At 42.4% G+C, this 17443-nt stretch overlaps 1 protein-coding gene across 1 annotated transcript in view; it reads left to right on the top strand.

Annotated features, from left to right (window-relative positions):
• MFSD14A (major facilitator superfamily domain containing 14A) overlaps positions 286-17443 on the top strand; it is a 41281-nt gene continuing 24123 nt past the window's right edge. The window contains 2 exon segments of the mRNA XM_013997351.2: positions 286-525; positions 13115-13210. Of these exon segments, the coding sequence (XP_013852805.2) occupies positions 442-525; positions 13115-13210 (180 nt within the window). The 5' untranslated portion in view covers positions 286-441.

Raw genomic sequence — 17443 nt, 5'->3', positions numbered from 1 at the left:
ACGGCCCAGAGAGTCTACTCGTCTGGTTAAAATTCCAGTGCAACCGTTTCTCGGCTCTTTCCAGGAGCAGGTAACTTTTAGAAATGTCCAATTCCTCCTCCGTTACGGGGAACTTCCGCGGGCCCCAGCGCCCGGGCGGCTGCGAGGATCCAGCGAGCTGGTGAGCGGCTCGCTCCGCCCGGGATCGCATAGGCGCGCGCCGCCCCCCGGCGGCCGAGCGGGCGGAGCGGCGTCACGTGGGCGGGGCGGCGTCACGTGGGCGGGGCGGGCTCGTCGGCCGATCGCACGATGTGACGCGCCGCCGGAGGCAGGCCGGGCCCTCAAGATGGCGGCGGGCGCCCCGAGCGGCTCGGCCCGGCAGTAGTGGCGGGACGGCACTCGCCGCTGGGGCCGGCCGCCCCGGGAGTGGCTGCAGCAGCGCCAGGAGTCGAGGATGGTAAAATGACCCAGGGGAAGAAGAAGAAACGGGCCGCGAACCGCAGTATCATGCTGGCCAAGAAGATCATCATTAAGGACGGAGGCACGGTGAGCCGGGGGTACCGCGCCGGGGAGGGTCTTGCGGGGCCCGGATCTCTCTCTGCCCCCGCGCTGCCCCCTGCGGCCGCCCCTGGGTGCCCTCCGCCCTCCCTACCCTCCCGCGGTGCCGCTGTCTCGGGCTCCCGGGCCCCCGTGCCTCTGCTCCGGGGGCTTTCCTCTCCTCGCCGGCCTGCGGCCTCCGGGCCGGTCCTCTCGGATGGTGAAGCCGCTCGCCTCTCCCGCACCTGCCGCCCTCTCCGCCGTCGCCCCCGGAGGCCCTGCGGCCCCGAGCCCCCCGCGCTCCTCCTCCGCGGGCAGGGATCGACGCCGGGCTCCGTCGCCGGCCGGCCCACCGTGTCGCCGGGGCGGTGCTGGTGCCGCCCCCTCCCCCCCGCCGTCCAGGCCCCGCGGCCGGGGGCAGTCCCTGCCCTCCCATATGCTGCTAACGGGGTGGCATCTGGCGCGGCGACCCCGGCGGGGCCGGGTCGTGCGCTCGCTCTCTCCTTCCCGGTCCTGGGTCGGTGCTCCTGCCCTTCGCTGCCTGCTGTACGGTAAACACCGTCGGAAGGTGGGCTTCCCCCTGACTTCCCGCAGCAGGAGCGGGACAGAGGACACCTGGGCCTAGACCTGAATCTGCTGGTTTTCACAGGCCAGTCCTCACCCCCGGGCTTCAGAAATCACCTGGTGTATTTTAAAACAAAAAAGACTAGATGGAGTTGTGGCCTGAGGATTGGAAGACCGATTGAGGGCGAGACAAAATTTGTGCTTTTTAGAAACAGTTGTCGTCACAGTAAACTTTATGCATCGTGGTGTCGTTAACCAGCAGGGGACGTAGGCCTCTTAATTGAAAATAACGCGCCTGTACTTTTTTTATGCTGAAAATTCTCCATTGCTACGCTCTCTAGTCTTTGTTGCCTTCTTTGATATCATGTTCTGAAATAGAATGGAAAAGTGAAATGCATATGTCACTTCTCCGAGAAATAGGCAGAAATGGTTCCTTTTCCCCCCATATTTGCTTATATTTTGTTGGAGCCCTCAACTACTAGCACAGGGCTAAATATGTGAGGCTTTGCTGTATTCATTTGAAATGAAGAACAACTTTCTTTCGACATTTCAGAATATGTCCCAGTCAGTCTGCTAAAATTTAGAAAACTTGGGACATATGGAACAATTTCAGCATATACTTTTACTTAACTGTCAAATGTATAGATGTCATAACTTTGACATTTAGTGAAAAAAGAAGCTTTGAAATTCAAGTCCTCAAATTTTGTTGTATTTGATTAATTAAAACATTACTTTGATTAAATCAACTGTGAATTGTCATGGCTCTTTTGACCAAGTTGGTCAGAACTACTATGTGAGGAAAGAAATAGCATGAAAGAATACTGATTGCCTTTGTCAGTCATAGGGACTTGATATTTTTCATTCTTCATAAAAACCCACAAAATAGAATCGGCAAAGGATTGTATTTTGTAAAAGCAAGTGATACTTAAGATCAGTATCTTTTACAAGAGATAAGAATGAATCTGTGATCAAGAAACACACCTTCCGGTTTCCTTGTTAAGTTCAGTTTTATTTCTGTCTCTGGAGGTTGTTGTTTCTGTTTTATTAGCTTTATAGCAGTTAAATCCTGTGAGATTTGGAAGAGGTTATTTTAACTTTTTTTTTATCTTGTGATTTATTAAAGTTGTGGTGAATTCATAGCTTGCTTTTGGACATAAAATTGTTTTTTACCCCAGCAATATGTTTTTAAGAGGGGACATAGAATAAATGAGAGCTACTTTTGAGGGCTGTGGGCTTGGGGTATTATCATTTGTTACCTTTGTACGTTTATGCTGAGCTTTCCATTCTAAGATCACTGGACACCTCTTTAGAATAGGGACTATGCACAGCTTTTAATTCTGCAGGGCCTACTGTATGAATTTAAACTGATAAAAACACATTTAAATTTTTTAAATGTTGAGTAGCACATTCTTAAGACGATTTTTATTTTAATTTTATTTATTCCTACATATAATCAGGGGATAGTTATATTTCTAAAAGTGCCAGGGTAATTTTTTGCAGTACATGTATGAAAATACAACTGTTATGGGCATAAAAATAGTTTTTAACTGGCATTTGCTTTTCTGCCTCTCTGCTTAAAATTGGTCAGACTGCTGTTAAGAACATCAGGTATCTGAGGCTGTATGGATCATACATGACAGGCTCTGGACAGTATTTCACATACCTGGCCAGTTATACTGATCTGATCCCCTTCCATTTTCTTCCTAGTGTTCAGTAATGTTAAGATTATTTCACTTGTCCTTCTGCTAATGACATTTTTCTTTTAAGTCTGATGAGCCAGTTGTAATAGTCATGAACAAAGTTAGTGAAGAGTTGTTAATGATTTGCCCAAAACTTTGCACAGGTTTATAGTAAGTGGTTTTTAACAGTAGAAGAAGTAAACCCTTCTAAGAAAAGCCAGCTTAAGCACAAGTTATTAAATGCTGGTTTCTTCTCTTGAAATTGTAGTTCAGTTGGCTCTGAAGCCCCAGCAAGGCTAGTACCATTTGAGTGGTTCACAGTCAGGGCAAGTTACATGAAGTTGTGTGACTCTGTATCAGCAGTTCTTGGATCTGTTAATCCTGAAGTTGTTTGCAAAGTTTTCTCTGACCATACGTTCTTCTAGAGAGATTACAGAAATGGTGTATACTTTGGGAAAGCTTAGAAGGGTTCTTCTATTTGGAAACAATGTAAGTAACTGAAGAATGGTTCTGCAAGTTAAATTCAATGAATACTTAATCATTTACTTAGACAGTTTTACTGATGAGAGTAACTGTGACATTATTGGTGAATTTGCTTGGTGAAGCACCCAGGTGTAAGATTATAGTTTTTAGTTATGTTTTAATATATGTACCACTTTTCTGTATCTTTTATACATTGCAGGCTATTTAGGACAGCTGAATTAAAAGTACATTCTGAGAGTTCTCTTGTGGTGCATCAGGTTAAGGGTCCCGCTTTGTTGTTGCAGAGGCTTGGGTCCCTGCTGTGGCGTGGGTTCTATTCCTGGCCCAGGAACTTCCACATGCTGAGGGCATGGCCAAAAAAAAAAAAAAAGCGTTCTGGTATTTTAAAATACTTCTGGTTTTGTTGTTAAATCATTATCATGTACTACCATATTGTTTATAAGTATTCTTTGTAGAGGCTAAGAGCCAAAGAGTTATTTACATGAGTTGTTTTATTGTCAGAAACAGAGTTTTCCTTCTGACTTAAAAGTTTGCTTGTTTTTTTCATACAATCTTTATTGTTTTGTGGTTACAGTTATAGGTCTGTGTCTCAGACAATGTGAAAAATGTCCAGTTATTTCTAACAAGTGATTGGTTTGAAGTGAGTTTTGTCTCTTCCAGGGCCAGATGTAGTAGCTTATTCTTACCTTGGGTCTGCTTTCTCAGGAATGTATATGTACAGTTATGAATTCTACCACAGGAAATACTTCCTAGGAAGTCTTTTTAAAACAAGAGGAGGTCTGTGTGTTATCATCTAGCTGTTATAAATTGAGTGGAGATCATACAAGACCAGTCTTGAGCTTAGGCTCCATCCTAAACAAGGGTGATAGTTTGAATTTTGTGCTGATGAGTTTGGTTTTTTTTACTTTTTAATTTTATTTTGCCGTTTTAGTGAGTTCACTCGGTAGTCAAATTTGAACTGCCTAACCCGTTAGCTGTTCTCAGGGATAAGCACGTAATGTAATGATGATTTAACGGCCAGCCGCACATTTCCTCTTTGAAATGGAGAAGGATGCAGTAGGTGGTCATGTTACTTATCTTTGCAGAATTTACCACAAAGCAATACAGTCTTAAGCTGTAGACCTTTTTTACTGAAGAGTAAAAGTTGTTCTCACTATAATCTTGTTGAATGTTTTAAGAAATGTATCTCATTCTGTTTAGGAGCAATCTAACCAATACCTCTTCACCTCTGTGATGATGTACAAATATTGAGTATCTCTTCAAAACTGATCCATAACATAGCAACAAAATAATTTTAATGTTTTACTGAAAATTAAGCCAAAGTGACTTACTTAGTATAATAGTGTCTCTACCTGTTTATAGTGATTCATAACTTTGGGGAAGTTAGCGATCAGTTTCCTTTTTGCTCACAAATGTAGCAAGCCTTGCCTTGCCTGACTAAGGCCTGGAAAATGAGAAAAGAGCAACTGACTTTGTGAGAGAAGAAACATGATGCCAAATACTAGCAGTAAAGCTTTATTTCCTCCAGTTATGCCATAATGTGTCAGGATCCCATGCTTCGTAATCACAGTATTTTCTAAAGGAGTTTTTATTTTAGTGTTCTTCTATGAGAATCTCCAGATCTCATGTCTATAATTAAGCTGCTTTTTCTTTTTGTGTGTAAGACTTTTACATTAAATTATTTTAGTCACCTTAATTATGTGTTGTTCAGAGGAAAGTCAGTGTTTCTTTCTGAAGATTAATTCTACCTTCTCTCTTTTTTTCTTTTTTTTTTTTGGCCACACCCCCAGCATATGGAAATTCCCAGGCCAGGGATCAAATCCAAACTGCAGCTGTGACCTACACCACACCTGCAGCAATGCTAGATCCTTAACCCTCTTGGCCTGTGGGCTCCTTAACCTGTGCCACAGCAGAAACTCCTTATCCTCATCCTTGATTGATAACTTGTCAGTATTAAATTCTAAATTCTACATTTTTTTCCTTCATACCTTAATTTGATTCTTGTCAAGCTTTGTATTTTCTCAACTTTTATTTTGAGAATTTTCAAAACTGTAGAAAATTTGCAAGAGTAACATAATGAATACGTTTCCCTATCCCATAGATTCATGATTAAGCAGTTGTTGACATTTTGCCCCATTTGTTTTTCCTTTTTCTCTCTATATATTTTCATTTTTTTCTGAATCATTTGAGTTAGTAGTAGATAGACATCATGACACTTTACCCCTAAAACATTCCAGATGTATCACCTAAGAATAGATATTCTCTCACAGACCACAGCATAGTCACCACACTTAGAAAATCTAACATTAACACATACTGTTGTGTAATATAGAGACCATGGTCACATTTCCCCAATTTTCCCGGTCATGTTCTTTATAGTCTTTTTTTTTTTTTTTTTTTTTTTTTTTTGTCTTTTTAGGGCCGCACCCGTGGCATATGAAAGTTCCCAGGCTAGGGGTCCAGTTGGAGCTGTAGCTTCTGGCCTACCCCATAGCCACAGCAACATGGGATCCGAGCTGTGTCTACACTGAAGCTCACGGCAATGCTGGATCCTTAACCCACTGAGCGAGGCCAGGGATCAAACCTTTGTCACAGGAACTCCCTTTATAGTCTTTTTTTTGAATGCAGAATTTAATTATTACATTTAGTTGCCATTTCTCTTCAGTCTAGAATAGCTTTTTGTTTGTTTTTGATGGTGATGTTGATATATTTTTTTCCCCCTTTTTGGCTGCCTTGTGGCCATGGAGATCCCAAGCTGGGATCAGATCTGAGCCACATTTGTGACTTCTGCACAGCTGCAGCAATGCTGGATTCTTTGCCCACCGTGTTGGGCGGGGGATTGAACCTTCATCCCAGCACTCCAGACACCGCAGATCCCGTCGCACCACCTCAGCAACTCCAATATTGACATTTTTTTTTAATAATCTAGGCCATTGATTTGAAGAATGAGCCTCAGTTTGGCTTGTTCTTATGGTTTCCTCACATAATGATATCCTATTTAATAAACAGGTTTTTAATGGCATTATAATGCTCAGTTACTGGTGGAATTACTTCTTTCTCCTGGTCAGCAATCCATGTAAGTCCCTGATTCATTGATGGGAAGTTAAGAGGAGTTATTAAAGCCAATATCCTGCATAGTAACTGTTGGTAAACTCACGTTGAGTGAACAGTCATAGACTCAGAATTTGAGAGACAAGTGTTTAGTTAAGCAATTGATAGTTTACACCCAACTGCTAAGAGAGGTACAGTGACATACTCAAGTCACCTAGTGACTTAGGTCACCAAGCGTGACTGTCATGAAGAGGGCACGAAATCCCCTCTGTACTAGGTACTGGGCTCTGTATGCACTGGGATACTAAAAAGGTTAAGATTGGACCCATGCTCTTAAGAGAAGAGCGGTCTGGGGCAGTGAATGTGGTGTAACAGCCCCTGCAGCCAGTGCAGCTCCAGACTTGGGCTCCACAGTTGCCTGGATTGACTGGACTGTAAAATGGAGATAATGGTATCTAACTTGAAAGGTTAGGGGGTAGATAAGATTATGAATGTAAGTCATTGTAAGTTTTTTGTAAATTTTTGTAATCTTTTTTATTACTGTAATCTCAGGTGTGAGTACAGTAAGTGCACATAAGAGATGATACAGTTGATAACAGTGGGATATCAGAGTATAGAAGAAGGATTTAGTAGAAGTCACAAATTTAATATCTTGCACTTTTAACAGTGTTTAAATATAATAACTGTATACTGACTGCCTAAAGTGATAGTTAGAGGAGACTTACAAAGTAATTCATTTTAGTTCTACAAACACTTAGTAAGCATTTTTGTGCTATGCGTGTACTACTGCTCCAGATCATAGGAGAATAAAGCACAGAGCCTGCATCAGAGAGCATGAGCTGGAAAAAAGGTAAATTTAGGTTAAATCAAATGAAACAGATACTTTACAAAGCAAAATATAACTTTGTTATTTAGTGTTACAAGATAGTAGAATAAATAGGTTTGAAAAGGCTTAGCCACAGCCTAGATGATGAAACCAGATGTGTTACTAACAGAAAGTATGATTTGGAAAATGGGAGTTAAGATTGGAGAGTGGAGGTGGGGTCAGAGGAGATCATCCTTGACTTCTGAGCTTGAAGTTAGAGGTGACCGCCATGCATCCATCTCTCATGCCTCCGTAAGAGAGAACTTACTTGGCTGAACGGACTTTGGTAGCAAATGCTGTGCCTTTCAGGTGACATCTCTTGGCATTTGGGGTTGGGTATTGAGTTGGTTTATGTTCAAATTTGTCTCCTTCAGAATTTTTCACTTGGTACTCAATTCTTTTGAGAATCCTCAAGTGTCATCTTTTAATATGATCTCATTATGCTGAACTTTCTACTCTTGATGCCGGTAAACCACTCACTGGTCAGACATTTGCCCCCTGCTTGCCTGTTAACCCTCTGCCCCTGCTCTACTTTGCCCAGGCCATGACCCTTGTATTCTTTCCAGATTGTCCTGGAATTTTTATTATAGATCGTTGGTCCATTAAAAATCCCCAGCCCTGGAGTTCCCATCATGACTCTGCGGAAACAAATCCACCTAGTACCCGTGAGGATTCGGGTTCGATCCCTGGCCTCACTCGGTGGGTTGAGGGATCTGGCATTGCCATGAGCTGTGGTGCAGGCCACAGACGAGGCTCTGACCCTAGCCTGGGAACTTCCATATGCCACCCGTGTGGCCCTTAAAAAAAAAAAAAAGCAATAAAATAAATAAATTACAGTAAACAGTGATGCTAGAGAAAGGATGATCAATCAAAAATGATGGAGAGATCTCTGGTGGTCCAGTGTTTAGGATTCAGTGCTTTCACCAGGTTCAATCCCTAGTCTGGGCACTGAGATGCCGCATCAAGCTGCTGCATACTATTGCCAAAAAAAAAAAAAAAAATCCCCAGCCCTTATGTCAAAAGTCTTACTTGAAGTTTTTGTAATCCTACTTCAGTAAAATATTTTTAAAAATTTTCGGTTTTATTAAGACTGCGTATTACTTTTTTTTTTTTTTTTTTGGTCTTTTAGGGCTGTATCCGCCGAGGCATATGGAGGTTCCCAGTCTAAGGGTTGAATCGGAGCTGTAGCTGCGGGTCTATACCACAGCCACAACAATGTGGGATCCAAGCCACGTCTGTGATACACCATAGCTCACAGAAACACCAGATCCTTAACCCAGTGAGCAAGGCCAGGGATAGAACCTGGGTCCTCCTGAATACTAGTCAGGTTCGTTTCCACTGAGCCGTGACGGGAACTCCAAGGTTGTGTATTACTTTTGAATTCATTTAAAACAGGATAGATGAGGAGTTCCCGTCGTGGCGCAGTGGTTAATGAATCCGACTAGGAACCATGAGGTTGCGGGTTCGGTCCCTGCCCTTGCTCAGTGGGTTAACGATCCAGCGTTGCCGTGAGCTGTGGGGTAGGTTGCAGACACGGCTCGGATCCCGTGTTGCTATGGCTCTGGCGTAGGCCAGTGTGGCTGCAGCTCCGATTGGACCCCTAGCCTGTGAACCTCCATATGCCGCGGGAGTGGCCCAAGAAATAGCTAAAAAGACGAAAAAAATAAATAAATAAAATAAAACAGGATAGATGAATATGATATAATACAACTCTCAAAACTGCTAGTACCTTAGGCATTTTTTTTTCTCTCCAAATTCTGGGAAATATGAGAGAATGGTTTAGGAGGGACAGGCCTATTTCTTCTTATTTAAAGTACAGTCATGCCTTTTAGAAAAGATTTAGAAAACGGGTAATAGCATAAGAAACAATTTTATGGGAGTTCCATCATGGCTCAGCGGTGGTAACTAATCTGACTAACATCTATGAGGACACAGGTAAGGATCCGGCCTTGCCGTGAGCAGTGGTGTAGGTCGCAGACATGGCTTGGATCTGGTGTTGCTGTGGCTGTGGTGTAGGCCGGCAGCTACAGCTCCGATTAGACCCCTAGCTTGGGAACCTCCACATGCCATGGGTGCGGCCCTAAAAAGACAAACAAAAAACAATTTTATGTCACTTAAAATCATTGCCTAATATAAACACTATTAACACTGAGGTGAGTTTTTATTTTGCTCTTCATAGTTTAATTACATATACAGTTTTATATCCTGCTCTGATTTTTAAAAAAATCAAACATTGCCATAAACATTTTCACATGTTATTAAAGGTTATCTGTGAAGTTTCTGGCTGCGCATTATTCTGTCTTATTTATATACCATGATCTGATTATTGGATGTGTAACTGAAGATTGAGCATTTAGATTTCCATATTTCCTACTATAATTATGCTGCTGTGAACACTTTTGTAGTAGAGCTTTTTCTGAATGTTTGGTTTTTTCCATAGGATGGAATGTTATTACCTATTTTTAAAATTATCTGTGTACATTCTTTATATTTTTATGGTGTCTTAGTGCTTTTGTATGAGTGCTTTACCTAGTTAAGATATCTTTTGCTACTTCTCGCATATTTTACTCACTTTGTTTTCTTGAAATTCAGCTAATGCTGTACATGTTTTTCTCAAACCAGTATACCTAAAACTAGTTAATCTTTTATTCTTTTCCCTTTCCTCCCTGTTGAGCTGACCAAGGCAGAAACTGAAATCATTTCATCTTTGATCTTCTCTGTCCTCTTCTGCTGCATCTAGTCAGCCACTGAGTCCTTTCTCTTCTCCTGCTAAATACGTTTTGTGTCCATTCCCTTTGCTCTATCCCTACTCTATCTTACTCTTCTAAGAAGCTTTCCCAACGCTGTCCTTGAATGATTAAGCGTTCTTCACTTAAGCAGCCTTTTTTTTGTGTGTGTGGCCACACCCCGGGCATGTGGAAATTCCGGGGCCAGAGATGGAGCCCACGCCACAACAGCGACCCGAGCTGCTGCAGTGACAATGCAGATCCTTAACCCACTGCACCCCAAGGGAACTCCTAAGTAACCACTTTTAACACTTTTCTTCTAAGCTTCTGGCTTTATGTGTATATTCATACACATTGTATTTAATTATCATCTTTTTACCAGCACTCACCAAACAGTTTTCAGGGAGTTCAGCTGTCATGAAATACTATCTTTCGTGTTGCAGAAGGAGTCCATGGTCAAGTTTGGGAAATGGTACACGCTGCATCTTCTTGGAGATTCATTATATAAATTAGCATATTAAAGGCCCTGACAAGTTCTCCTTGGCATTCTGATAGGTGCTGAGAATCTGTGGTGGTGAACAAAACCAGTTTGGAACTTACCCAATCCCATGAACCTTTCTACCTTATCTTACTGCACGTGCTCTGTTTGGTGCTGCTCGTTACCCCCTTTCCTAAAACTGTTCCGTTGCCATCTCTGCCAGTGTATTCTCTTGATTCTCCTCATGTTTCTCTGATTGTTCCTTCTTTATCTTCATGGGGTCCACTACAGTTCATCTGTCAACAGCACAGCTTGGAACTGAATGGGTCCGCTTACACATGGATTTTTTCAGTAAATACCCGCTGCAGCACTCCACGATCTGGCCTTGGATGAATCTGCACATGTGAACCTGCATACGGAGGGTTGACTGAAAAGTCACACGTGGCTTTTTGGCTGTGCGGAGGGTTGGTGCCCCTCAGCCCTGTGTTGTTCAGGGGTCACCTGTACTTCAGTGTTGGTGTTTCTTGGGATTCCGTCTTAGCCCCACTGCTCGCTTCACACTTGATTCACCCACTCCAGTGGTTTAAGATGTAACACTTACCGCTAATTAATTATTTTAACCAGCCCTCAAAGGACAATAGAAATGTCTTAAGTTCAAAGGCTGTTTCTTGGATAGGACCTGAAGTAAATTTGAGCCTCATGGGGAGAAAAGAGCTAGGAAGCTTCCAACTTCCCTGGTAGACAAGCAAGCTAAAAACTTGGAAGACTTCTTGACTCTCCCTCCCACACTTGGCCAGTTCTGTCCGTTTCAAATCCCAGCTTCTTATGTCCATTCCCTCCCCTCCAGCGTCCGAGCCACTTCCCTGTTTCGCGCCCTCAGTATCTGATTACACTGATTCAGAGAGCCTCCTTCTGCATGCGGTTTGCTCCTCAGTGACGTCCTTTAGAAAAACCACCGTGATGTATTGAAAAATGCAGATGTCATCACATCATCGTATTAAAACCCTTCAGTGGTTTCCTATTTCTCTAGAGTGAAGATAAGAAATCCTTAACAGAGCTTAGAGGCTACCCCTTCTGCCTTCCTTTCAGCCTTAAACTGTCCTGGCTGTTGTCTGCTTCCGTTTTTTTCTCCAGTGTGATTGTGCGCACTGCTGCCTCTTCTTGCAGTAACCTTTCCTGCTTCCTAACTTGTTACATCTCTTCCTGCATTTACATGTAACTAGATGATTATAATGAGGTTTCTTCCTAGACTGTGAACTCCTTGAGATCAGGGAGTGTGTCTTACTGGTTTTTGTAATCCTAGCACCTCTGGTACATAGTGGGTACTCTAAATGTTTGTTGAATGCATGAGATATTGCACAGATTCATTCCCAGCCACGGTCCTTCAAATCTTTTATCTCCCAACCCCCACCCCACCATTGTTGATTCCTTAGCTGCAGGTTCTCCTACCAAGAGGATTTTCAGGTACCTAAATTCTGCAGTTTGGGAGAGACGTCTTTTTTTTTGTTAAATGATGTAGCATCATTTTTAGTGTTTAGAGAAATCTAAACACTGTTAATATTTTGGACATAAGACTACTGATATATTTTTGAAATTTAAATATGATATTGTATGTACTGATTAGACTTGTCTGTTATATAAACTTGTTAATGAGGACTGAGTTAATGTTACGTCATTTGCTTTTCCGTCAATTTAATATGACGCTCAGAAACATGACTCCAACAACTGCAGAGATTCTTCAGATATCTCTAGTAGCAGTGTAGAGTTAAGTTTGTGTTGTCTTCCTTGTGTATATAAATCCCTCTCTCTCACACACTACTCAGGATGTTTCTGCTTTTGAGCCGTGTTGGTGTCTGTTATGATTCTTGCCAAATGGTTCATTTATGTTTTGAGATTAGTGCAGTTGCCTCCTAACGGTAAACCTTCCTTAGTTTTGCCTCCTTTTGATCTGTTTGCTACACCTTTGCCAGAATGATCTTTCTTAAAACTTTCATCTGACCACCTGAGTCTTACTTGACAAACTTCAGTAGTTCCCTACCGCCTTCAGAATTGAACCTAGACTCCTTAGCATGGAGGGAGGTTAGCTCTTCGTGCCTCTAGCTCACCTTTCCACGCTCCCAGTGTGCAGCCCTGCTCCAGTTGTTCTGAACTAATGCTCCTGCTCTCAGGAAGGGTTACGCTCTTCTGCAGGCTGCTTCCTTGACCTCTCCCGTCCTCCTTCCCGCTCCCAGCCCACCTCCTTCCATCCTTTCAGCCTTCCTCCTGGAGCTCTGATATTCCCATTCGCACCCTGGACTCGGCACTCCCTTAGCACACTGTGCCCATATAATGTACCATGCCCCCCCCATCACCTTGAGGACAGGGACAGGTGTTTGGCATAGTGCCCACTACATGTATGTTCTCCATAAATGTGTGTGTGTGTGTGTCCATATATAAATAAATATATATATATATATTTTTTTTTTTTTTGTCTTTTTAGGGCTGCGCCTGTGGCATGTGGAGGTTCCCAGGCTAGGGGTCTAATCGGATCTGTAGCTGCAGGCTTATGCTGCAGCCACAGCAACGCCAGATCCACGCTGATCCTTAACCCACTGAGCGAGGCCAGGGATCGAACTCGAAACCTCATGGTTCCTAGTCAGATTTGTTTCTGCTGCGCCATGACAGGAACTCCTCCATAAATATTTATTGACTCTTTTCATTATTGTTAGTAATTCTGGAATGCACTGTTAACTTTTTGAAAATCTCTTTCTAGCCTCAAGGAATAGGTTCTCCTAGTGTTTATCATGCGGTTATCGTCATCTTTTTGGAGTTTTTTGCTTGGGGACTATTGACAGCACCCACCTTGGTGGTAAGTAAACCTTTAACTTATTTATCACTGACTTTAAAATCTCTTTTTCTTCAGTTTTGGCGGGGGGGGGGGGGGAGGTGAGGTCCTTTTTCCTTTCCATGGTTAATTCTCCCACCGGTATCATCATCTAAGTGCTGTACTTTACTGCTTCAGTTGTCTTTTCCAGCCTTTATTTCTGTCTTACTCCTTGGCAGGGCTTGGACAGGTCTGATTCTTCTGGTGAACACTGGCTCAGACCCCACTCAGCTGCCAGCCCACGCCACAGCCACAGCCACGTCAGTCCCTAGCCGCATCTGTGACCTACACCACAGTTCATGGCAATGCCAGATCCTTAACCCCCTGAGTGAGGCCAGGGATTGAACCTGCGTCCTCGTGGATGCTAGTCAGATTCGTTTCTGCTGAGCCACGACAGGAACTCTCCAGAACAGATTTTTAAAGAGATATTACTTCCTTATATTTTCATGAGCTTGATTATTATACCAAAAAAGGCTTTTATAAAAAGTTTATTTATAAATAAGTTGGATAATCATATATAGGTAGATTAAATTAGTCCAAGAAAGTTTATATTCTGTATTTTTGGCGTATATATTATACGGCTGTGTAATCATTACTGTATCTACATAAAATACTGACTTCTGGAGTTCCCATTATGGCTCAGTGGGTTAAGAACCCAATATAGTGTCCATAAGGATGTGGGTTCAATCCCTGGCCCCACTCAGTGGGTTAAGGATCTGGTGCTGCGGCAAGCTGCAGCATAGGTCACAGACTCGGCTTGGATCCTTCATTGCTGTGGCTGTGGAGTAGGCCGGCAGCTGCAGCTCCCACTCAACCCTGGGGACTTGCATGTGCTGCAGGTGCGGCCCTAAAAAGAAAAAAAACCCACTGACTTCTAACAGTTGTTTCTAATAAATGCATAAGGCATATTCATGAGTACTGCTAAGAGAAGAAAAGGAAGTCTTGGTGTTCTCTGGTAGTTCAGCAGGTTAAGCATCTGGCGTTGTCACTGCAGTGGGTTTGATCTCTTGCCCAGGAACTTCCACATGCTGGGGCAGGGCCAAAAAAGAAGGGAAATCTCAAATAAATACAGTTTCTTTTCTAATAAACCACACATTGCAAGTTAGAACAGTGCCCTGAATAATAACGGTTCCCTGACATAAAGTTGTAAGAATGCTAATTTGATCGTCTTGATTTAGATCCTTTCTCTTTTCAGGAGGAAACAGCTCATTTATCTGCAATAGGCCATCAGTTTTACATCAGTGAATTTTCAAAATAATTGAAATGTGGACTTTTTTAAATGTCCGATTTTCAAAAATTTAATAATTTCCGATGAGAATCTTTCAAATATTAATTTATGCATTTCCTGCCTTCATAATCCTTCAACGCTGATTTGGAACATGATCAGATGCCGCCAGTTCATTATGACACTGGTAGCTGCATTGTAGGGTAATAACCTGAGGTCAGGAGCTACTGCGGTTCTGTCCTGACTCTGCTCCCACACCTTTTGCCCCCTTTCTAATAAGATTTCCATGTGCTGACATAAAGTCTGCTGCCAATTTAGTAGAAATCTGTCTGGAGGATCATTAGTCCTGTGGTTTATAGTGCCTGAGCTTTGTGATAGCAGACAGTTTTTGTATAGGTCTAGGCACAGTCCGAAGCACTTGAAATGCATTATTCTAATCTTCCAAATCACTGTATCCATGAGGAATGGGCCTCCCACAGATGAAGAAATGAAGGACCAGAGGAGTTAAGTAACTTATTACTCTGAGAGTAAACTGCAGCTTTGGCTTGGAAACTAGGCTTGTTTTATTCCAGTGCTCAGTGTTGGGGAACACTGGTAGTGAGTGGTTCATGCCCACGTTTTAGGTTATTGAGGTTATCGGAGCCCAACCACTAGTTAAGTAGAGCGGTTAAAATGTTGGGTACACTGTAAGCAAACCAGCAACAAAAGCTTTTTGTGATGATTCCATAATTTGTCATCATGATTTGAAGTGTTGATGGCTTTTTTTAAACTTGTTTGTGGTTTTTAATATGTGTATGTATGTATGTATGTGTATACACACACACACACACACACATATATATATATTTTTTTTTTTTGGTCTTTTTGTCTTTTCAGTGCTACACCCACGGTATATGGAGGTTCCCAGGCTAGGGGTCAAATCGGAGCTATAGCTCCCAGCCTACACCACAGCCACAGCAACACAGGATCCAAGCCATGTCTGAGACTTACACCACAGCTCACGGCAGCACTGGATCCTTAACCCACTGAGCAAGGCCAGGGATCAAACCTGCATCCTCATGGATACCAGTCGGGTTCGTTAACCACTGTGCCAAGACGGGAACTCCTGTTTTGTATTTTTTAGATAATCTACTTTTTTGTCTAACTTTGGTATCATTTTTTTCTAATTAGATAAAAAGAGACTGTCTTGTTTAAGAACAAGGAAGGACTCTAGTTATTTAAATATAAATGCTTGCCTGTTCATTTTTAGTAACTATAGGAAACCTTTGTACTTAGTATATTCTTAATTATTTTTGGAATTAAAAAAACAGATAGTACCTTTGCTTTTGATTTTTCTCTCTTTTCCTCTCACTTTTTTTTTTTTTGCTTTTTAGGCCTGCACCTGTGGCATATGGAGGTTCCCGGACTAGGAGTCTAATCAGAATTGCAGCTGCCAAACTACGCCACAGCCACAGCAACTTGGGATCAGAGCTACATCTGCGACCTACACCACAGCTCACGGCAACCCTGGATCCTTACCCCACTGAGTGAGGCTAGGGATCAAACCTGTAGCCTTATGGGTACTAGGTGGATTGGTTATCACTGAGTCACAACAGGAACTCCCTCTATCTTTTACTTTTTAAAATACTGAATTCTGGTCAGGAAAATGAAAAGTGCTAATTTGGGACTTAATAAATTTTTTTTCTTTTTGCCAGCATAAATACATTTCTTAGAATAATCGCTATAACATTTTTTAAAATTACTTAATGAATTTAATTACATTTATAGATGTATAACAGTCATCACAACCAAATTTTATAGCACCTCCAACATTGTTGCCAATTATTTTATTTATAGAAAAACTTTTTTTACCCCATTGTTGTTGTAACAGTCTTAATTCCATGTTTGTTTTTTATATTTGAGGGTTTTTTCCTTCTCTTTTTTGTTAAATTTTATTTAAAAAACCTTCAGTGCAATATTAAAAAGCATTACAGCCAGCTGGAGCGACAATGAACAGAAAGAAAGGGAGGAGTAGGAAAGACCCAGAGACACCCTCCCAGCTGCCCCCTGGGGCTGGAGGCCAGGGGCAGACTGGGGAAGGGCCTGGGTGGTGGGGGAGGGAGGAAATACACTTGAGTTTTAAAATGGTGAGTTGATGGGTTATGGTTACATGGGAGAGTTGTCTGTAGTATCATAGTCATAATTCTTTACCTTTTTCAGTTTTTCACTTGATTCTGTTTTTAAAATATAAAATGTGTGGCTCTTGTAAACCATTAAGCAATATAGAAATGTGTAAGGACAGGGAAGTTCTTCAGTCTCACTCATTCCTCCAGGCAGCCATCAATTTAGGAGATGTGGAATTCTTGTTGTGGCGCAGTGGAAACAGTTGACTAGGAACCATGAGGTTTCAGGTTCGATCGCTGGCCTTGCTCAGTGGGTTAAGGATCCAGCATTGCCGTGAGCTGTGGTGTAGGTTGTAGATGAGACTCAGATCCCACGTTGCTGTGGCTCTGGCGTAGGCCGGCGGCTACAGCGCCGATTCGACCCCTAGCCTGGGAACCTCCATGTGCCACGGATGTGGCCCTAAAAAGAAAAAAGAAAAAAAATTTGGGAGATTTTGGCTTCATGAAACCTTTACCTCCAGTTGGCTCGTCTGTCTTAATGGGGCTGGGTTATAAGAGGCACCCACTGTATGTGGTTCTCATTTATCTAGTATGACATAGCATTAATGAAGGACCAGTATGTTATTACAGTGTGGGCTTTTGAAAACGGTTTTGCTCATTTTGAGACTTTCTGCTTGCATTTTTTGTTTTTTGACTTTGTTAGCAGTCTTCACTTAGTTTTGAACTCCTATACTCGCCCTTGTCAGGGTGCTGGGAGAGGTGAGTTCAAGGTGGAAGGCATTTAGGGTGCAGGGAGAGGTGAGTTTCAGCGTGGAAGTTGTAGCACTTTCCTCTCTTTCTAAAAGTCTGTTTATCTTTAAATATTTTGTTTTACTTGACTTGTTCTGAAAC

The sequence above is a fragment of the Sus scrofa genome, chromosome 4 (assembly GCF_000003025.6).
Source record: "Sus scrofa isolate TJ Tabasco breed Duroc chromosome 4, Sscrofa11.1, whole genome shotgun sequence".
NCBI classification, from domain to species: domain Eukaryota; kingdom Metazoa; phylum Chordata; class Mammalia; order Artiodactyla; family Suidae; genus Sus; species Sus scrofa.
This window is presented reverse-complemented; position numbering and strand designations above follow the sequence as displayed.